We start from the raw sequence: 20,670 nt of genomic DNA, 5'->3' as shown, positions 1-20,670 counted from the left end.
GATCAACGATCTTCACATGCCTGAACCAGACCTAAACCAATCGCAAGGCCCTGTCAACCCCCCGCGCCCATGCTCCCAGCTGCACGGTGACGCAGGGGGTTATTTTCTCCCTCGACATCCATCTTTCCATGTCATGACAAGAAGCTTGTTTGTGACCCTGCATTTTGCTCGATGTGGATGGTGTATCCTTTTCACTTTCGATCGCAAGAGGGGGAAAGTCTTGTCGACAGTGGCTGGTTTCTCCGGAACGAGACCGTTTTTGTCCCGTTTAGTAACTGCAGCCACAAATGACGTCTGGCCTGTGGGATGGAGTATAGCATGCCTCGAGTCTCGTTGAATATTTTTTCTGTTTGTGAGACGGGCGGTTTCTTTAAGACCTAGACACTTGTTCTTCTACTATCACGACGGTATTTTCTTTCTAATCGGTTCAATCTGTATGATATCAGCAATATATTCCCCGTTCAGAGGGAGACCAAGCCACCCTCACCTTCAGCCATGGCTGTCCGAGCAACCCTTACCCAGTCCTCACCACCAGGCGCCATGGACGAAAACGAACTCGCCAAAACAGCCGTCGAGTTCGCCGAGCAATCAGAAAAGCTCTCTCTCCTCCCACTAGAACAAGGCAACCACGACGCCATCGCGGTCGAAGCCCAATTCGTAACCCCCCACGACACGGTGATAGTAACAGCCGACGGCCACCGGCTCCCAACCGTCCCGGTCCAAGAAGCTCACAAGCTCAACGTCTTGCGAGAAGAACTCGAAACACAACTCGAACCAACCCACCACCATACAATCCAATCCCCCACCGAAGAAAAAGCCATTGCCCTCTCCCAGCAGCAAAATGGCACCTCCCCCAACAAAAGATCGACCGACGCCAGCCTCAAAAGGTCGATGCCACCATCCCACACCAACCCCTTGTTCCCCCCTCTACCTTTATACGGCCCCCCTTCCCTTATGACCCACATCCAGTGTCTCATCTTCCGGCTCACGTCCTTCTTCCTCTCCCTCGGTTTCTTAGCTGTCATCGTCCTCGGCGCGCTATTCACCTCCATCGGCCCCTCGGTCCAACACCTCTGGCGACTCGTCACCCTTCGCAACCCCGACGCTTTCTCCCGCCCCTTTTACAAGGAAGAAACCCGCCGGGCCGAGATCAGGAAACGGCAAGAAGAAGCCTGGTTATCCGGCCACCGCCCATCAGGTAAAACCCCCTACCCCCCCACCGAAGGCGGCCCCGACCCCTTGGTCTGCGACCCAGCCTACTACGCCAGAAGAGTAGGGCTCGATATCGAACCTTTTGAAGTCCAGACGGAAGACGGTTTCCTCATCGACCTCTGGCATGTCTACGATCCGAAGGAGCACACCCCCTTGCCAGCTTGCGAACGTGCCCACCGCGGCCCGGAGACCTTCACACCCCCGAGGAAACCGCCATCCTCTCCAGCGAAGTTCCCGGTGCTGTTGATCCACGGCCTACTGCAATCCTCGGGGGCGTACTGCGTCAACGATGACGACTCCCTGGCTTTTCTACTCGCCAAGGCAGGGTATGACGTCTGGCTGGGCAACAACCGCTGCGGTTTCACGCCAAAGCACACGCTGCTGAAGTACGCCGACCCGAGGATGTGGGCCTGGAACATCCGCCAAATGGGCGTCTTTGACCTCCCGGCTTTGATCTCCCGCGTGTGCTACGAGACGGGGTTTTCAAAAATAGGACTGATCTGCCACTCGCAGGGCACGACGCAAGCCCTGGTCGCGCTGGCAAAAGAGCAGCGACCTGACCTCGGAGACAGAATAACGGTTTTTTGCGGGTTGGCTCCGGCGGCGTATGCGGGCCCGTTGATTGGGAAGATGTATTTTAAATTCATGAGGGTCATAAGCCCGGAGTTTTTCAGGGTCTTTTTTGGGATTCACGCGTTTATTCCGTTCATGATGGAGATGCACAGGCGACTAAACGGGAGGGTGTATGGCTGGTTGGGGTACAAGGTTTTCGGCTTCTTGTTTGGGTGGGGGGATGAGAGGTGGGATAGGGGGTTGAGGGACAGGATGTTCAGGTTTGCGCCGGTTTTTGTCAGTAGCGAAAGTATGAGGTGGTGGTTGGGGAGGGAGTGCTTTGCTAGGCACAAGTGCATACTGAGTACGAAGGAGGAGTGGAGGGCTGAGGAGAGGGAGGATGGGGAGGTTGGGGAAGAGGGGGTTTTGGGCGAGGTAGATAGGGATATGGCTGATGGTGGTGGGGGGGGGAGGGAAAGAAAAAAGGGGAGGAGGAGGAAGGGGAGCACGGCTTGGTATGATGAGAGGGCGCCGCCTTTTGCGCTTTGGGTGGCGGGGGATGATGATTTGGTGGATGGGGAAAGGTTGCTGAGGCGGTTTGAGAGGGGGAGGGAGCCACATGTGGAGGTGGTGCATCAGAAGGTCATTCCGGGGTATGAGCATTTGGATGTGATTTGGGCGATGGATGCGCCGGAGCAGGTGTTTAGGGAGGTGAAGGAGGTTTTGTGGAAGACGTGTGATGTGAGGGATGTTTGTCGGGTTCCCACGGGGTGTGAGGATGTTCCGGCTTGGAAGCCTAAGAAGAAGGAAGCGACAGGTGATGAGGGGAATGAAGAAGAGGAGGAGGAAGAGTTGCAGTCTAGTAGCAGTGAGGACTTGTCTCGGTGAGATTCTGCATGGTGATAATGGCGAGTATGGCTCTGGAGGATAATAATCCAATACCCGGCAACAAGGAAAAAGGAGTTTTTGTTTTGGATGGGATAGACAGACAGACAACGGTTCTCACGTAATCTAGAGAAAGGAAAACGATATACTTAGAAGCAATATGATTCATCCGACATTTCTGTTGCGCCATGTAAGTGAGGCTGCTGCCGAACATTCTCAGGAATCGGCACTCGGCATCTCCAACGGCCGCTGTGGTTCAGGGGTCAGAGTCAGGCTGAACATCCCTGCCTCTGGGCCACCACAGTCTATTGGACCAACCCACCGCTTGTCCCATTCCCAAGCCTATAAGTGGCCAGAACAAGACCTCGCCAAGAAGCTGGCTGGACAGCAAGATGCGATGAACAAGCTGGGGTCCTGTCGTGACTTCCTCCCTTTCTGGGAAATTTGGGGCCTGACGAGAAAACCCGGGATTGTTTCTTTCTCTTTTTGCCACAAATTTCGATGTTTCTGCCTCGTCAACTTCACCTGCTCTTGCGGTGGAATTTGCTGTGTTCTGGCCTCTGGTGGTCATTACGATATCGTTACATGCCACTCACTCACCGAGTCAGATAATCTGTTCAACCCACCACTCGGTCGTGGACAAACTTGTCCAACCGGCGGCCACCTGAAGACACCATGGTCGTCCCATTTCTCACCGGCAACCGGAGGGGGAGAGTCATCGGTATCGCTCTCCTCTTGACTGTCATCATATTCTGGCTTGGGTACCAGTCCCCGATAGCCACGCCCAGGCAGGAGACGCTCGATTTACACGCTCCAAAAGTTCCCGAACATGTTACCCCTCACCACCACGACAGTGGCCAAGTAGCACACCCAAACACGAACCCGGCAGGCTCTGCGGAGCGCGAAGACGATGTCACCGAAGAGCATGGAGCCACGCCTACCAAGCCCGAGACCACCAAGGTCCCTCCGGCAGAAGGTGACGATAGCGACGTTGGGCTGGCCGACTTTGGGAACCAGTTCGCGACCACTGAAGAGGCCGGGCCGGCTGCCACAGCCAAGGTTGATTGTATCGGGTTCGAACAGCTGCAGAGACAGAAGCCGGGACCGCACTCTGAAGGCAAGCGCAAGTTCCCATTTGTGCGCCCGCCCCCCGAGTGCAGGACTTTCCGGCTGCCCGCTCTTGAAGCTCTGCTTGAGCGCATGAAGAAGGTGATCAAGGACCCGGATCTCTACCGTCTGTTTGAGAACAGCTACCCGAACACGCTCGACACCATGGTCAAATGGCGTGGATATGCCAACAAGACGGTGGAAGGCGGCTCGGGAGAAGAAGGCTCTGACGAGGTGCAGACGGTGATGACGGATGAGGAGCTCACCTATGTGATCACGGGTGATATTGACGCCATGTGGCTCCGTGACTCTGCCAGTCAGATTTATTCGTATCTGCCGTTGCTGGAGCCGTCTGACAAGTTTGATTCCCTGGCCAGTCTGTGGCGTGGGTTGATCAACTCACACTCTCGATACATTGTCATTTCGCCCTACTGCCATTCGTTCCAGCCACCTCCCGAGAGCGGCATTCCTCCGACGCACAACGGTGCTTTCCACCAGAACAACCCGCAGCCTCCTTACAACCCCAAGCTGGTGTTTGACTGCAAGTGGGAGCTGGACAGCTTGGCTTCGTTCCTCCAGATCAGCGCCGCTTACTATACCCGGACCGACGACCTCAAATTCTTTTCCAGGTACTCCTGGGTCAACGCTGTGGAAGCGGCTGTTGATGCTTCAGCCGCCATGCGTCTCGGGACATACGATGAGGAGGGACGCGTCTTGCCGTCGGCCTGGACTTTTACCGGGTACACCAACCGTGGCTCCGAGACCTTGACGAATGACGGCCTCGGTAACCCCGTCAAGGAGAACGGCATGGTTCGATCTGCCTTTAGACCTAGCGATGACGCCTGCATCTTCCAGCTTTTGACTCCCAGCAACATGATGTTTGCTGCCTACCTCGAGCAGGCGTCTGTGATCATGGAGGGGCTCGCCGAGCAGAAACTCAACCCCAAGGCTGCTAATCTTACGACAGAGATGCGCAAGCTGGCCAAGACTATCCGCCACGGCATTGCCAAAGACGCCGTTGTCAAGCACCGCGACTTTGGCGAGATTTTTGCGTACGAAGTTGATGGGTATGGCGGTGCCAACTTGATGGACGATGCCAATGTTCCATCTCTGCTGGCCTTCCCCTTGTGGAATTACACCAACACCAAGACCTCGACGACGCCACGCATGGTCAAGTCTGTGAACAAGAGCCTCGGCGCGCGCAACGGTACGATTGAGAAGAACTCGGAGAAGGAGAAGGACGAGGAGGAAGAAGCCAAGCATGACTATGCCAAGATTTACCAAAACACTCGCAAGTTTGTGCTGAGCATGGCCAACCCGTATTATGCCAAGGGTCCTGCGCTTTCGGCCGTGGGCGGTCCTCATCTTGGTCCTGGAAAGGGGTGGCCGATGGCTGCTACGGTGGCGGCGCTGACGGCGTTTGAGGACCTTGCTGGGTTTTCGGATGAGGAGAGGGGGAGGGTGGTTGGGGAGCAGATGTTGATGGTGCTTAATTCGACTTCGGGCGCCGGGGTTATCCATGAAACGGTGAACGCGTGGCGCGAGTTTGACTTTACGAGGAGCTGGTTCGGGTGGGCTAATGGGTTGTTTGGGGAGCTGATTTTGAAGATTGCGGAGGATGAGGAGAGGAGGGGGGTTGGCGAGAAGGGGTTGCTGGGGAGGTTGTATCAAGAGTGAGCTTGATGTCTGATCAAAGGGCTGGGGGAAAAAACGGTGCTGGTTCTTTCTGGATATTTTATGGGAAACAAAACAACAAATGCATTGGGAGGCGTTGGATGATGCAGTTTTTGGGTATTCTCTTTGTATTTTTCTGTTGATGCCAAATATCAAGATTCTTGTCCGGAGGTGATTGGGAATATGTTGCCCGGCTTTCATGCACCTTGAGTCTATGTGGAAAGAACAGAGGTGTTTGGTAATAGCAAGGCATGGGGGGGTTGTTCTTGGCACGAAGAATTATCCTTCAGCTAAAAGAGTACGGGGAAGTTGCTCAGAGCTGTACACACTAATGCCGGGGGGTGGGGGGGAAGGGGAGGGTCACTGGGAGTGGGAGCAAGTGGTGTTGAGAGAAAAAAAGCGGGATGAAGACGATCCAGGCTGGACTCGAACGCTCGACCTCCTTCAAGCCAACCACCTACCTGGCCTCTGAGCAGGAATCTCGAGGTGATTACTGAACATATCGGGGACATAGAAACGTCAAAAATAAATAAAAAAATCTTCAGCATCTCTTTGAGTAGCGTGTCATCCTTAGTGCAGGGGCCATGCTAATCTTCTCTGTATCGTTTCCTGGGAGAGAGGTTAGTTTTATTGGCAAAGTGAGAAGCAGATGGTTGAGCCAAACTTACAAATTGACCAAATGCCCCGGAGGGCGAAGTCCTGCTGCAGAGCACCGGTATATAAAGGGCTGATTGGTATATAAAGGGCTGATGGGAGCAGGTGCGGACTGTCAGCAGTCGACGCAGCTGTGCGCTGGTCTGCCACAAGGTTGTGGCTGGCCGTCGGGCGGTGGGTTGCTCCAGGTCCCAAACAACAGGGAAGGAAACTTCAATTGAAGTCAAAAGTCAATCAATTGAAGCTCCAAGGGCTGTGATGGCAACCCATCACCGACATCACCACCAAAACAGGTTGAAGATGCGAGACTCGCCGTGTGGAAAATGGCACAGCAAGAAGTTTTTATACCAGCCCACAGTCCAATCGAGACTAGCCCGGCAATTACATAAGTCTGGTGGATGCACTTCCTGTTGCTTCAAGTGTGGGGCCATGCCCGATCACGGCGAATCGTGGGGCAGATTGCACCCGTAGCTACCCCTCCATTAGCGTTGATAGGGGAGTGACGGAAGAGGAGGGGGGTAGGGGACGGGCAGGAGGTGTCGCAAAAAAATATTAGACTCCTCTAGACGAGGCGAGCCTCTGCATGGTGTGATTGATTCTCCCTTTTTTTTTTTTTTCTTCTCTTCTTTGTAACATCCAGAGAGTTGGTAGAGAGAAACACAACTGGTAAGCTTTGCTCCTCTGGTGTGGAAGACAGTGAGTGACACACTCACGTCATACATGATCAAGAAAGAGAGAAGAGTTGACTGACCTTGACACCTTCCTGGTTTCTTTCACGATCACAGATTGCCCCGCGCAACATACCCTCTAGTCACCATGGCCGACTCCCAAAGAACTGCGATTGTCTCTGTCTATGACAAGACGGGACTGTTGGACTTGGCCAAGGGCCTTGTCCAGAACAATGTGCGCATCCTCGCTTCCGGCGGCACTTCCAAGATGATCAGGGAGTCTGGTTTCCCTGTCGAGTGAGTGCCTTCACCCTCCCTACTTCGAGATCGGTCACCCAGCTTCGGCTTCATGGGTGAGTCATTTTGGGAGAAAGTGGCTGACAGTGTGGCTTCTTCTCCAGGGACATCTCTGCCATCACCAAAGCCCCTGAGATGCTCGGTGGCCGTGTCAAGACTCTCCACCCCGCCGTTCACGCCGGCATCCTGGCTCGCAACCTCGGTTCGGACGAGAAGGACCTCGCCGAGCAAAACATTGACAAGGTCGACTATGTCATCTGCAACCTGTACCCCTTCAAGGACACGGTTGCCAAGATCAATGTCACCGTTCCCGAGGCGGTCGAGGAGATCGATATCGGCGGTGTTACTCTGATCCGCGCCGCGGCCAAGAACCACTCTCGCGTCACCATCCTCAGCGACCCCAAGGACTACGCCGAGTTCCTCAGAGAGATCGAGGCCGGTGAGGTCAAGGAGGAGACCAGGAAACTCTATGCCCTCAAGGCCTTCGAGCACACCGCCGACTACGATGCCGCCATCTCCGAGTTCTTCCGCAAGCAGTACGCTACCGGCCTCCAGTACCTTCCCCTCCGCTACGGCGCCAACCCTCACCAGAAGCCCGCTTCCGCCTACGTCAAGGAGGGCGAGCTTCCCTTCAAAGTTCTCGGCGGTGCCCCCGGCTACATCAACCTTCTCGATGCCCTCAACAGCTGGCCTTTGGTCAAGGAGCTCAAGAAGGCCCTCGGCAAGCCCGCTGCCGCCAGCTTCAAGCACGTCTCTCCCGCCGGTGCTGCCATCGGCGAGCCCTTGACCGCCGAGGAGCGCAAGGTTTACATGGTTGACGATATCCCCGGCATTGAGAGCTCCGGTCTCGCTCAGGCTTATGCCCGCGCCAGAGGTGCCGACCGCATGAGCAGCTTCGGCGACATGATTGCTCTTTCCGACATTGTCGATGTCCCCACCGCCAGCATCATCTCCAAGGAGGTTTCCGACGGTGTTATCGCCCCCGGGTACGAGCCCGCTGCTCTTGAGATCCTCAAGAAGAAGAAGGGAGGCAAGTACCTCGTCCTCCAGATGGACCCCGAGTTTGAGCCCTCCAAGTCCGAGACCAGAACCGTCTACGGCATCACCCTCGCCCAGGGCCGCAACGACGTCGAGATCTCGCCCGAGACCTTCCGCAACATCATCACCCCCAAGAACGCCGGGCCTCTTTCCGAGACCGCCCAGCGTGACTTGACTGTCGCCACCATTGCTCTCAAGTACACTCAGAGCAACTCTGTCTGCTACGCTGCTAGGGGCCAGGTTGTTGGTCTCGGCGCTGGCCAGCAGTCCAGAATCCACTGCACCCGTCTTGCCGGTGACAAGGCCGACAACTGGTGGCTCCGCTTCCACCCCCGCGTCCTGGGCATCAAGTGGAAGAAGGGCACCAAGCGCCCTGACAAGAGCAACGCCATTGACCTGCTCGTCAGTGGTCAGGTCCCTAAGTCCGGCCCTGAGCGTGAGGCCTTTGAGGGCTTCTTCGAGGAGGTCCCTGCCGCCTTCACCGAGGAGGAGAAGACTGAGTGGCTCGGCAAGCTTACCGATGTTGTTGTCTCCAGCGATGCTTTCGTAGGTTTTTTTCCTGTTCTGAACACTCAAAAAGCAGCTACTAACAAGAGTGAAAACAGTTCCCCTTCACCGACAATGTCTACCGCGCCTCCCGATCGGGCGTCAAGTACATTGCCGCTCCCCTCGGCAGCCAAAACGACATTCCCGTGTTCGAGACGGCCGAGAAGCTGGGCATCACCTTTGTGGAGCAGAACATTCGTCTGTTCCACCACTAAGAGTGCCATGATGACAATGAAGTAATAAAAAAAAAGAGATGAGAAACTCAATAATGAACGATACCCCCGGACATGCCGTCTGGTTCTGACATGTGAAAAATGAAGAATAAATATAAATGGGTTTAAAGGACACTGGGTGGGTGGGATTGGGAAGATGGATAGGGCTTTTGATTGTAAAAAAGGGGAGGTTAAAAAGGAAAAGGAGCGAAAGTTCAACACTTTTTTTTCTACAGGTAGAGAGAGTAGAAATGGTGTGAATGGATGATTAAGGTTAGAAAAGGGGGTGTATTTCTCGGGGGTTAGTGATGGAAATCCAGGTTTGGCCGTTGAGTTGTCCCTCTTTGACATGTATAGTTTTTTGAGTTGAGACAAACTTCCTGGCTTGATGTCCCTAAATCTGATTCAAGAAACTACACTCTCACTTCTTTCTTGGGGGTGTTTCAAGCAAGCAGTAGTGATCATATTCCAGTCAATTTTCTTCGTTAACCTCACTCACCCAAGACTGTTACACTTGATGCCGAGTGACCCCCCTTTTTTCAGAAGGTAACAATAATGGCCATACTGTTTGCCATGCTGTTTGCTGGATGGGTTCTCCGTAAGTGGCGCTCGAATCATATCCTCTACCTCCGCCCTTTCGAAAAAAAGAACATCAATTCAAAAAAAAAAAAAAAGAAAAAAAAGAAAGAAAGAAAAAAAAAGGGCCGCTGGTCTAGTGGTATGATTCTCGCTTAGGGTCCACCCTGAGTTTGTTGACTGCTTTGGTAGTCGACAAAAAAAATTGCGAGAGGTCCCGGGTTCAATCCCCGGGTGGCCCCCAAAATCCTTCTTTTCTTTTAACTTTTTTTTTTAAACTTTGTTTTTTTTACTTTTTTTTTTTTACTTTTTTTTTTTCACATCCTATTTCCGCCTTTTAAATGAACTCCACTGGGTGGCGGCGGGCGGCTTGATTTTTTGTTTGTTTTTTGTCAGGTTCAGAGTTATGGTGGTTGGAGCTGTCTGCTCGAGTGAGACGTTCGAGGGGTTCGAATAGGGGTCTCTTCCTCCACCTACTCTCCTCTTGCCCGCACTTGCATACAACACAGTCCACAAAGGACTCGTAAATCCAACATGTATTTCTTCGTTGCCGTCAAGACATGAGCAAACAACAAGACAAAAAACCCATTTCACCAAACATTGTATGCAACACCATCCATCCACCATCTCCCGGACCAATATACAAACTTACACTAAAACTAAACAATTTTTTTTACACAACTATTCATACCACCCTCTCTCACCACTCCTCGCCACAGCCGCCCCAATTTCTATATAAAAAAAAAATCAAGGGGCAACAGCAAACAAGCAAACAATCAAACACAAACAACTACAAAAAGAAAATGTTTAAATGTGCGAGTGTGTATCGTTTCAATTCCTCTGGGGCATTCCCCCCTCCTCCTCTCATCTTCTCATGTTCCCCTCAACCCCTTTACTTCCATCTCAACCTTCCCCTCAACCCAATCAGTTTTCTTTCTTTCTTTCCCCCCTCCTAATTTCCCGTTTTCCCAAGACCTCGACGCCGTGCTTTCATGCTGTTGTAGTGTGTGTGTGTGTGTGTGTATGTGTGTGTGTGTGTGTGTTATGCCAAACTACTAAAACTAGGTAAAAAACCTCCTCCCCACAACCCGGGCAAACAAACACATCTCATCACTCTCTCATCCCTCACATTTGGTATATAAAAATATTAAAAGCAGCAACCCCAAACTCATCATCCCACCGCGAGCCGTTTTTTCCTATTTTAGTAGACACGCTTGAAAGGAGGAACGGGCTTGCACTCGTTCTCGTCGAGGGTGGTGCCAATAACACGGCGGTACTTGAGGTCGACCTTGCCGTGGGGCTTCTGCCAGGTGAGGGTGTGCTTCATCCAGTTCTCGTCGTCACGGTCGGGGTAGTCCTCGCGGGCGTGGGCGCCACGAGACTCCTTGCGGTTGGCGGCGGCGGTGGCGGTTTGGACGCTGTAGAGTCAATCGTTAGCCAATGTTTTTTCTCTGCTTCAATCCCTCAGAAAATACGTACGCGCAAGTGAGCAGGTTGCGGAGCTCAAGGGTCTCAACAAGGTCAGAGTTCCAGATCATGCTGCGGTCCTTGATGCCGACCTGGGAGAAGGTCTGGTCGACCTGGTTGATCTTCTCAACACCCTCGTCAAGGGACTCCTGGGTGCGGAAGACGGAGACGTCGCGCTGCATGGTCTTCTGCATGGCAAGACGGATCTCGGCGGTGCTCTTGGGGCCGTCAGCAGTGCGGATCTTGTCGAGCATCTCAATCTCGGCGGCACCAGCATCAGCCTCAACGGGCTTCAACTTGGCGCCGGGGGTGAAGTTGTCACGGATGGTGTGGGCAACGGCGCGGCCGAAAACGACCAAGTCGAGGAGAGAGTTGGCACCCAGACGGTTAGCACCGTGGACAGACACGCAAGCAGCCTCACCGCACGCGAAGAGACCGGGAACGACCTTGTCGTTGCCAGACTCGTCGACGGTAAGAACCTCACCAGTGTAGCGAGTGGGGATACCACCCATGTTGTAGTGGACGGTGGGAAGGACGGGGATGGGCTGCTTGCGGACATCGACACCGGCGAAAATGCCGGCCGTCTCAGAGATACCGGGGAGACGCTCGGCAAGAATCTCGGCGGGAAGGTGGCTGAGCTGGAGGTAGATGTGGTCCTTCTCGGCACCAACACCACGGCCGTCACGGATCTCCATGGTCATGGAGCGGGAGACGACGTCACGAGAGGCAAGATCCTTGGCGGTAGGGGCATATCTCTCCATGAAACGCTCACCCTCGGAGTTGAGGAGGTAGCCACCCTCACCACGAGCACCCTCAGTGATCAGGCAGCCGGCACCATAGATACCGGTAGGGTGGAACTGGACAAACTCGAGATCCTGGTTGGGGAGACCGGCACGGGCAACCATGGCCATACCGTCACCGGTGCAGGTGTGGGCCGAAGTGCAAGAGAAGTAGGCGCGGCCGTAACCGCCGGTGGCGAGAACGGTGTTGTTGGCGAGGAAGCGGTGGAGGGTACCATCCTCCTGGTTGTAGGCGAGAACACCGCGGCACTCACCATCCTGCATGATCAGGTCGATGGCGAAGTACTCGATGAAGTAGTTGGTGTTGTGACGGAGAGACTGGCCGTAGAGAGTGTGGAGAAGAGCGTGACCGGTACGATCGGCAGCAGCGCAGCAACGGTAAGCCTGGCCGCCCTTGCCGTACTCCTTGGACTGACCACCGAAAGCACGCTGGTAACTGTTGTTGAGTTGACATGTCAGCTTCTTGGCCATCTCCATTCTGCCTCTTGAAGTCTACTCACATCTTGCCGTCCTCGGTTCTGGAGAAGGGGCAGCCATAGTTCTCAAGCTCGATAATAGAAGCGGGAGCCTCACGGGTCATGTAATGAATAGCGTCCTGGTCACCGAGCCAGTCGGAGCCCTTCACTGTGTCATACATGTGCCATCTCCAGTCGTCCTTGTGCATGTTGCCGAGGGCGGCGTTGATGCCACCCTGGGCAGCGACTGTGTGACTTCTCGTGGGGAAGAGCTTGGAAATGCAGGCAGTGTTGAAGCCGGCCTCAGCGAGACCGAAGGCGGCACGGAGACCGGCACCACCGGCACCAACAACGATCGCATCGTACTCATGGTCCTACAAGCAAAGAAAGCGTTCAATGTGTCAACTGGCCGTGTTCCCTCATTACTAGCTCTTGGGTCTCCCCGCTCCTTTCCCCCCGCTTCCACCTCCAAAAGCCGGAAATCGATCTCTCGAGGGGTAATAGGGGAGAGGAGGAGGTTGTGTTCGACGGGAGGGAAGAACATACGATGACAGGGTACTTGCTGCTGACGAATGGCGATGCCTCCTTCGCCCGGAGGGGCCCGTTGGCGATAACGCGGGCTGCGAGAGTCAGTCCATCGGGTGTTTCGCAAATTGCCAAAAATGCAATATAACGGTGTATATAAAGACAGCTGACTCACCGGCTGGTCTAGTTGTGGAAAAAGCCCTCTGTGTAGGAGTTCTGAGAGCGCGAGGAAGCTATTCCCGACCGTCGTCAGTCCAACTTTTTCCAAATCACCTCGGCATTCACGGGCTTGCGCCTTAACACAACCCCCCAATTGCCGAATGCAAACAAACAACAGCTTCTTCTCTTTCAGCAAACAAAAAGGTACAACTCACCGCCGGCGCCGCGGCTAACCTTCTCCAAGCCATTGAGGATGCCATCGTCGTCTAAAAAAAGAGAGGAGAGGGGGGGGTGGGTGCGGGGGGGTATAACAGAGGGAGGGGAGAAGTCGTGTTCCTCTTGAAATGCTTCAAAATATTTGAGCTTCTTTCAAATGGACGACATGCACAGACCGGTCCTGCGCACAGGCAAAGCAAGCAGCTTCGCTCCCGGCTGGCTCCTTCGATGATTCCACGACCCGAAGCACCAAAGGCTGTTCCAGCCTCGATCGACCAATCAGCGCCTGTTGATTACCCGAGTTGCCGACACCAAACCCAGCAACCAGTTCCGCAGTGCCCCTCCATAATTCCTGGGCTGACGTCCCCCGCCTGGCGGCTGGCAGAACCAACCAGTGGCCAATTGTGTGTTTAGCTTTCGCCTTCATCCGCCAGCTGGTCGGCCTGATTCCGAATTTCCTTACGACCATCGCCAACTCTCTTTCAGACCCCAGGCAGCCTTGAGATCTCGAAGAATCCCGAAAGCTGCCCTCCATGGCCCTGTTCTGCTTCCGTCACTGGTTGTGTCTGGCCGTGTGTCTGTCCTGTCCGAATTTGGATCATCTGCATATCACACACGTGGTGTAACTCCCATATGTGTCTCGTGCTGCTGTCCTCTTTGCCACGCTTCAAGCTCTCACCGGATACAGAAACCGGGAAAAGCATGTGCGGGTCTACCAAGCCGCTCTTCGGACGGCGGACATCCTCGGCTTGTAGTGAAATGAATACAAGCAAAAGTAGCCCGGCGCCCTGCCCGGCCGTTGGGTGACATGCATGCTACAACTGCCTATAGGGAGCCTCGGATTTATAATTCAGGGGTTGGCACCGTTACCTGGTGCAATGACAGTCAACAGTAAACAAAATATTAAACTGATCTATTAGATTGGGACGACCGCCGTCGCCCACCAACGCCACCAAAAAGCTATCGCTTCTTCAACTACATGGAGATAAATAGGAAAGAATGTATCCCCCTTTACCCTCCTATTACCTTACCCTCAACAACAAGCCTCTTAACACTGTAGCAAAGATCCCATCTATCACCCCTCTAAATACTCCACCTCACCTCATACCCCCCCAAAAACCAGTCCAGATGCCCATGATGACACCTCCCCTCCCAAGTCCCGTGTCCCCAACTACACATGCCCACCCCCCTCCTCCCCAAAAATGCCACCGCCTCATCCTACTCAGCAAGCACCATCCTCAACATCACCAAAAAGTTCTCCTTCAGCTTGTGCACCTCCTCCACCTGAGGCTTCTCCGGCTCCCCGGCATTCCTCCTCAGCCGATCCTGCCTCCTCGCCCTCCTCCTCCTCTCCGCCTCAATCGGATCCATCTCATCCTCAATCTCCAGCTCCGCCTCCGACTCCGAATCGTCATCATACGCCATATCCTCCAAATCATCCTCATTCAACCCAAAATCACTCGATTTGAACGCCATCGGCACCCCATCCACCATCCCCGGGCCACCCCCTTCCGCAGCCATCTTCTGCCTAGTCTTGTCGTGATGCCACTTCTTTCTGGCCTCCTGCCAGGCAATCAACTTGTCAATCTCCTCAATGGCCTTGTCCTTGTCGACAACTCCAGTGCTGACACCCCCTTCAAACAAGGCGTTGATATCCAGACTGCCGTTCTTGGGGCCATGCCTCAAAAACTCCAGAATGCCCTCAATCCACCCCATCAGCTGCGTGAAAAGCCCGTTGTCGTGCGTGTGAACCTCATGGACAAACTTGTAAAAGTTGTGCTCATGCCGCTGGCAAAGGTCGATGAAGGCTTGCACGGTCTGGTTAGGGTCTGCAGAAGCGTCTTGGTCTCGGCACTTTTCAACGACCTGTTTCCAACTGTCAGCCATCTCCTCGTCATCATCATCATCATCAGCAACAACAGTAAAACTTACCTGAATCAAATCATCCACAAACGCCGCAAAATCCGTCACACTGTTATACACATTCGCCGACTTGTACACCCTCACAAGCGGCTCGTAAAAGATCGTAAACAAATCCCTAAACAGCTGCAGCGTCACCGGCTCCTCAATCAGGTTCAGCATCATCGCCTTGTCCCTCTGCCGCATGTGCAGCTTCAGCAACTGCTTCAGATACGAAAACAGCTGCGCCCCCTGCTTCAGCTCCTCGTCCACGTTCTCCACCGCGCTGTTGAACGCCACATACGCATTATACAGCCTCTCAATCTGGGCCGGCTTCAGCGCCGGCTTGAGCAAGTCACTCCTCAAAATCACCACTATGACATCAATCTGCTCTGCCTCGGCCTCTTCCCGGATGGCCACCTTGACCTGCTCCTCCGAGTCGCTGTAAGCCTTGAGCTTGTCGACAAAGACTTGGTCGTTGATCTTGGCTGCGAGCGCGTCGATAGAGCGCTGAAAGTTTCGGATGCCGTCGTTCAACGTGAGGGAGAATATCCTTTGCATCAACGACCGGGCGCCAAAGGGTTGGGCGAGGAAGATGTCCAGAATGTGGGACATGACGGCTGCTGGGTTGGCTATCCGGATGGCGTTCTTCATGAGAGTGTAGGGAATCAGAGAGTGAATCCTCTTTGCTTGCGCAAACAACTCTGGTGAGTTGTCTTCGGCGAGGAAGAGGTGATATATCGTAGCCGCAACTTCGATGCGTAGCCATTCGGCAAATTTCTGATATTGTAAGCTGAGGTCTTGAATCGTCTCCTTGTCCTTGATCTCCTTGAACAGCATCGTTAGGCCATTGCGTTCGACAATGTCTTGCCGGAATCTGTATAAAGTTAGCTTCCCTCCTGGCGGCGTCTCACGGCAAGCTTACTGTTCCATGTAAACATCCAACTCGGCCGCCCGTTTCCTCGCAATCTCATAGAAGCGCTTCTGTTCCTCCACCCGCTTCTTGTCCAAGTTCTTGCGACGGATGATATCCTCAACATCCGCATCCGTAAGCTTGGTAGCTTCACCTGTGAGGAACTCCTCAATTGACTTGGTAGTCGCTATTTGTGGGTTCTGAAGCAGCGAGCGCAAGAACGCACGCAGCGACACTCTCTGGTTTTCCCGCCACAATACGACGTTCTATCATGCTTTAGTCCTGGTCCCTGTGCTGCCCAATCTCAACGGAAACTCACCTCTTCTTTCCTCGAGCCCAAGAACCCACCAGGGCTACTGGGTCTCCCATCCACTGAAACCCTCGGTGAAAGCCTTCCACTCCGTTGATCTATCAGGCACGTCGTTAACGCGCTGTTCCGTTGTGAACTCAATCGTGGTAGAGACGAACCTTTTACCGAAAGCAGTCTCGAACCCGTCTCACTTTGGTGACTAAAGCTATCCCTTGCCGGGCTACTTGGCGGCAACTGCGTCGACACCGACGAGATCGAAGAAGCCTCCGAGTCCTTGTCTCCACTGACACTATCCGTCGTGGTCGTCGTATTGGATTTGTTCTTGTTCGGCAGCGTAGGCAGCACCTTTCCAGGCAGCTCAGTTCTCAGGTTCTTGTGCAGCTTGGCAAAGTCCCCGTATCTCCGGCCAATGTACTGCTCCATCCCGCCCTTGCGCTTGACTCGAAGCAGGAATTCCTGTTTTTCACCCTCATTAGCACTCGATGAACCACCCGAAAGGGGAACCCACGCCAACCAGGGGAAACCCACGGCATGCTTGTGTTGTCTGATATTCCTCCGGGCCGTCGTTATCCTGACCCCAGCAATATTGACATCCCACCCGTTCAGGTAGTTACCCTCGGGCATCGACGACAGAACACCCGTCTCAATCGCATTAGCATCGACAATCTCCAACTCCGAGAACCGAATCCTCTCCTCAAACCCGGAAGAAGTCGGCACGCCAGACACCATCATCAACTCCACCATCTTCTTCGCCTTCACAGCAAGCTTCCTCCTCTTGGTCTCTTCTAATCTGTCTTCCGAGGAGGAAATCCCCTTACTGGCGAACGATTCGAGAAACTATTACCCGTCACAAGTCAGCTTCCCCTCTACAAGACAATCACCAGCATCCCCAGAAAGGCCATCGCTCACCACTTGTAACTTATCCTGCCAAAACTCCTTCTCCCTCGCCTTGTCCAAAAACGGAAACTCCCGAATGTGGTGCACAAAGATATATCTTAGAATCGGCAGCTCCGAATCCAGCGGCGACACCTCCCCAAACGGCGACTTGAACGGCGCCCCGAATCGCCTCAGCGCCGTCGGCGAGTTGAGCTCCGAGACTTCCCATTGTACTTGCTGGGAAATAAGTTCGCGTTTGAGGTCTGCACAGAGAAGAAAAGAATCCCAAGGTTAGTTTATGCTTTCGAGGTGAAGAACATCACAACAGCAAAAACTCACAATGCTCCTGCTTCCCCGTCAAAGTATGCGCAGGCGACGGTGGCCCAGACGGCGCAACAGCAGTCCCCGAAGTCCTCACAGCAAGTGTAGTCTCCTTCTTCTCCTCCCCCCCAGGGCGAACCGCATCCCCATTCGTCGTCCCCTTGTTTGTTGCATCCTCTGTAGAAGAAGCCATTGCAACAGCAACCACAGAAACCTCCCTTTAGCTAGCACCTCCAAATATTCCCGTCTATAGTTTCGCGCGCGTTCGAAAAGGTTCGGTCAAGAAGAATAAGATGCCCAGCAATGGAGTGCAAGAAAAGAAGGTAAGCCTTTCTTTCTTTCTATGAGGACCTGGAACCGCCCGCGTTGTGCTGAACAGGGGGTCGTCTCTATGTGTGTTGTGTGATGAATTATGGCGGGGAAGTGTCGTACACACTCAAGATTCCACCAAGCTCTTGGAATTCTCTTGGTACACAACACAGTCTTTGCCCAACAGAAATGACAGGTCCCAAAAATGGCGTTCAGCACGGCCGTGTGTGAAAGAAACGGCGGTACGTATGCGGCGCGCACAATAAACGTTCGCTTTCGGTTTTTGTTCGGTCGACGAGCGTAGGTGGCTGGCTGGCTGGCTGGCTGGTTGGCTTGCGGAGGAAGGAGCAGGCCAACAGTTTCCGAATGAACAGGCCTCAGCTGACGGAACAGCAATAGGTAGTAGCAAGAGGAACCTATATGTCTCTTCAAAATAAAAAGTATAATAAACAGCAAACACAAAAAGCCCGTTCGTCTCTCGGATACTCGGCCGGCTCGCTCATTCAATGGCGTAGGAATGAATAGAAGAAGAAGGGGTCCAATGTACAGTAAAATATGTAGGTACGGAGCAAACGGATACTTTTTTAACGGAGATTGACACATGCAACCAGCATTCACCAAGCGCCTACCTTCCCCCCAGGGGTCCGGTGATGGAAATATTTCAAGATGACCACTGACCAACCACCACATCCACCTTGGAAAGCACGCGGCAGCAGCAGCAGCAGCAGCAACAGCAACAAGGCTCAGCAGCACTTGGCAAAGCAGCAAGGACACAAATCTCTTGGAATCACCAACCGAATTACAACACAAGCCGGCATCCAAGGCCCGAAAAGTACATTTCTCGCATTCTGTCGCACAGGAAGCTCTCCCTTCCAGGTGAGGCTTGGCACTCTAAACACCCCGCCAGTGCGACCGATGACGCATGTGGTCTGGTGGCGCGGGTGCCGCCAAGTCCACCCGTGATGACGTCCCCGCTGGGCTTTGCAACATTCAGGGCCCAGACTGCAAGCGCCCAACAGAAAAATGCTGTGCGGCCGGCAACTCTGCGCCGCTTTTCTACTTTCCAAGCAACCTTGGCCGCGCGTTTCTTCAACTTCCAATCTTGGCTTACTCATTCCATGATCCACTGCAGATTTCAAACAGAAGTTCAAGTCGAAACTGCCTGTTCCGAAATCCGGTCCAACTGTGGAGCTATAGAAGTGAGAGGCCTCACTATGGTGGGGAGTCATATCCTGGTAAGGTTGGAGCTCGCTTGTCCCAACTGCCGATATCCGATATGGTTGCTTCAAGGCAGATCGACATAGCTGGGTAGAAACTAGGCTTCAAGAACCTCTTGATATGTACCTTGAACGGGAAACTGTATGTAATAAGGCAGGACTGCTTCTGTACCAGGTAAGCTTGGGTATCAATGCAAAAATAGAAGCTCAAATGACCAAAGCAAAGACATGCATGCTGTACTCCTTTTTCAACCCCCCTTTCCCGTCCCTACAGCTCATCAAAAGCTCGCAGCATCTCGGTTGCGCGAGATGAGAGCTCAGACGTTTCCGTCCAATTCAAACCAATCTTATCCTTTTGAGCAGCTGTAGAAACACCCTCCGAATCCCACTGGTTCGCCGCCGTGGCCGCCAGCTGCTTCACCTCTCCATCCCCAGGCTTCTCCCGGCCATATTGGGCACTGATCATGAGCAAAATCAACACCAGACCAACCGTGACAACAACCACCCACAGAGCCGTGAGCCGTTTCCTAACAGCCTCCCGCCACTCCCTGTCTGCGCGTTCCCAGCCCTCGATACGTGCTCGGACTACATCAACGCGCTCGCTCAGCGACTTGATGCTCTCCCGGCCTGTGCTGATGCGATTCTGTAACGACTCGATACGCTGCTGCTGGTCCTCAAAGTTACCGAGCGCATCCAGCTGCGAGGTGACATCTGCCACGAGTTCTTCGGCCTCGGCGCTGAAGCTGTTGTTGAGCTGGTTGGAGAGCTCCGCGAGCCCCTTGAGGGCCGCAATCGTGCTTTGAAGCGTCCCCAGCTTCTCTTCCACCGAATAGTACGTCTCGTCGAGGCGCCTAGTAGTCGTACTAGCAAAGGTTTCTAGTTCGTTAAGTGATCGTTGGAGTCCACTAGGAGAGTGTTGAGCAGCAGTTAGTCGTATGTGTGAGAAAGCGGATGGCAAAAAGCGAAAAGGAAAACCAACCTGTTTCTTACAGCTGCCTTTTGCTGCTCCTTCACCAAGTCAACCTCGGCCGAGGACTTCGTTATCGAGGCAGGCGCAGACGTCGACACAAGCGTTGGCCCATGACTGGCGGGCATCCCTTCGTCGTCGGCTGAGGCGTAGAGAAGACTGGGTCGTCGACTTGGGTTTGGGCTAATGTTCGGGGTGCCTCCTGCAGATTTGGAAGAGACCTCGTAAGGTTGCGGTGACGGCCGTTGGAGTGACGTCGCGGACTGTGTTATGGGGCTGAGAGCGTCGCGCTCCTTTTCTCGGATGACGCGATGCGAGTGGTGACGATGGAGACGGATTGGCGACGATATCTCGGAGATGGAGCGAGTGATTTGGTGGCGCGGGCGCCCCTGGGAGGGGACTTTAGACGTCTCCACGGCATATTGAGACATCGTCCTGTGTTTAATTGGGCTGGGTGGCCGCCGTCGCACAACGATAGTCCCTGGTTTCGACGCAAGCTTGTGAAGTTAGACGGGAGTCAAAAGCACCGTGGTGGCTGCATTTGGTGTCTGGGCGGGGTGGGGCACAACCTGGTTGGTTGACGGAAGGGATCAGCTGTGTGTCGTACCGGCATGTGATGGCGCCTCACAGTCTAGCACGTTCAGATAAGGCAGATTGGTATGCATTAGGTGGCAGTGGACTTTTTTGGGTTTAATAGATTCTCATAACATCTCACTGTCTATGTTGAGCCGTATACATGGATCCAAAGACGAATAACCCTGGGACTTTCCATGTCCTAGAGCAACTCAGCCTGCACAAGACAACCCGAGGGCAGG

General features: G+C 53.8%; 6 protein-coding genes and 1 non-coding gene across 7 annotated transcripts; 3 read left to right on the top strand and 4 right to left on the bottom strand.

The window, feature by feature from the left end:
* Nucleotides 1-495: 495 nt before the first annotated feature.
* QC761_109320 (uncharacterized protein) lies at nt 496-2,652 on the top strand (the record flags this gene model as incomplete). Its single annotated transcript, XM_062874219.1, has 1 exon — nt 496-2,652. One exon carries the CDS (start codon nt 496-498, stop codon nt 2,650-2,652), a length of 2,157 nt encoding a protein of 718 aa, XP_062737331.1.
* A 672-nt stretch (nt 2,653-3,324) lies between these two features.
* QC761_109310 (uncharacterized protein) lies at nt 3,325-5,433 on the top strand (the record flags this gene model as incomplete). Its single annotated transcript, XM_062874218.1, has 1 exon — nt 3,325-5,433. One exon carries the CDS (start codon nt 3,325-3,327, stop codon nt 5,431-5,433), a length of 2,109 nt encoding a protein of 702 aa, XP_062737330.1.
* A 1,162-nt stretch (nt 5,434-6,595) lies between these two features.
* Nucleotides 6,596-9,297, top strand: ADE17 (bifunctional phosphoribosylaminoimidazolecarboxamide formyltransferase/IMP cyclohydrolase). Its single transcript, XM_062874217.1, has 3 exons — nt 6,596-7,049; nt 7,154-8,633; nt 8,693-9,297. The coding sequence occupies exons 1-3, from the start codon at nt 6,901-6,903 to the stop codon at nt 8,846-8,848; spliced, it is 1,785 nt and encodes a 594-aa protein (XP_062737329.1). The 5' UTR covers nt 6,596-6,900; the 3' UTR covers nt 8,849-9,297.
* A 249-nt stretch (nt 9,298-9,546) lies between these two features.
* On the bottom strand, nt 9,547-9,663 carry QC761_0010290. The gene has a single exon. It is a non-coding gene; the product is annotated as a tRNA-Pro (tRNA).
* Nucleotides 9,664-10,075: 412 nt separating this feature from the next.
* Nucleotides 10,076-13,674, bottom strand: SDH1 (succinate dehydrogenase flavoprotein subunit). The gene is given in 7 exon segments (XM_062874216.1): nt 10,076-10,436; nt 10,447-10,839; nt 10,901-12,124; nt 12,189-12,517; nt 12,690-12,763; nt 12,844-12,901; nt 13,043-13,674. The coding sequence occupies 6 exon segments, from the start codon at nt 13,085-13,087 to the stop codon at nt 10,623-10,625; spliced, it is 1,947 nt and encodes a 648-aa protein (XP_062737328.1). The 5' UTR covers nt 13,088-13,674; the 3' UTR covers nt 10,076-10,436; nt 10,447-10,622.
* A 245-nt stretch (nt 13,675-13,919) lies between these two features.
* On the bottom strand, nt 13,920-15,875 carry QC761_109280 (uncharacterized protein; the record flags this gene model as incomplete). The annotated part of the gene is made up of 3 exons (XM_062874215.1): nt 13,920-14,909; nt 14,976-15,819; nt 15,868-15,875. 3 exons carry the CDS (start codon nt 15,873-15,875, stop codon nt 14,262-14,264), a joined length of 1,500 nt encoding a protein of 499 aa, XP_062737327.1. The 3' UTR covers nt 13,920-14,261.
* A 3,281-nt stretch (nt 15,876-19,156) lies between these two features.
* Nucleotides 19,157-20,286, bottom strand: QC761_109270 (uncharacterized protein; the record flags this gene model as incomplete). The annotated part of the gene is made up of 2 exons (XM_062874214.1): nt 19,157-19,793; nt 19,868-20,286. 2 exons carry the CDS (start codon nt 20,284-20,286, stop codon nt 19,157-19,159), a joined length of 1,056 nt encoding a protein of 351 aa, XP_062737326.1.
* Nucleotides 20,287-20,670: the final 384 nt, after the last annotated feature.

The sequence above is a fragment of the Podospora bellae-mahoneyi genome, assembly GCF_035222275.1.
Source record: "Podospora bellae-mahoneyi strain CBS 112042 chromosome 1 map unlocalized CBS112042p_1, whole genome shotgun sequence".
NCBI lineage: Eukaryota > Fungi > Ascomycota > Sordariomycetes > Sordariales > Podosporaceae > Podospora > Podospora bellae-mahoneyi.
Note: the sequence above shows the minus strand (reverse complement) of the source record. Positions and strands in the feature narration are given on the sequence as shown.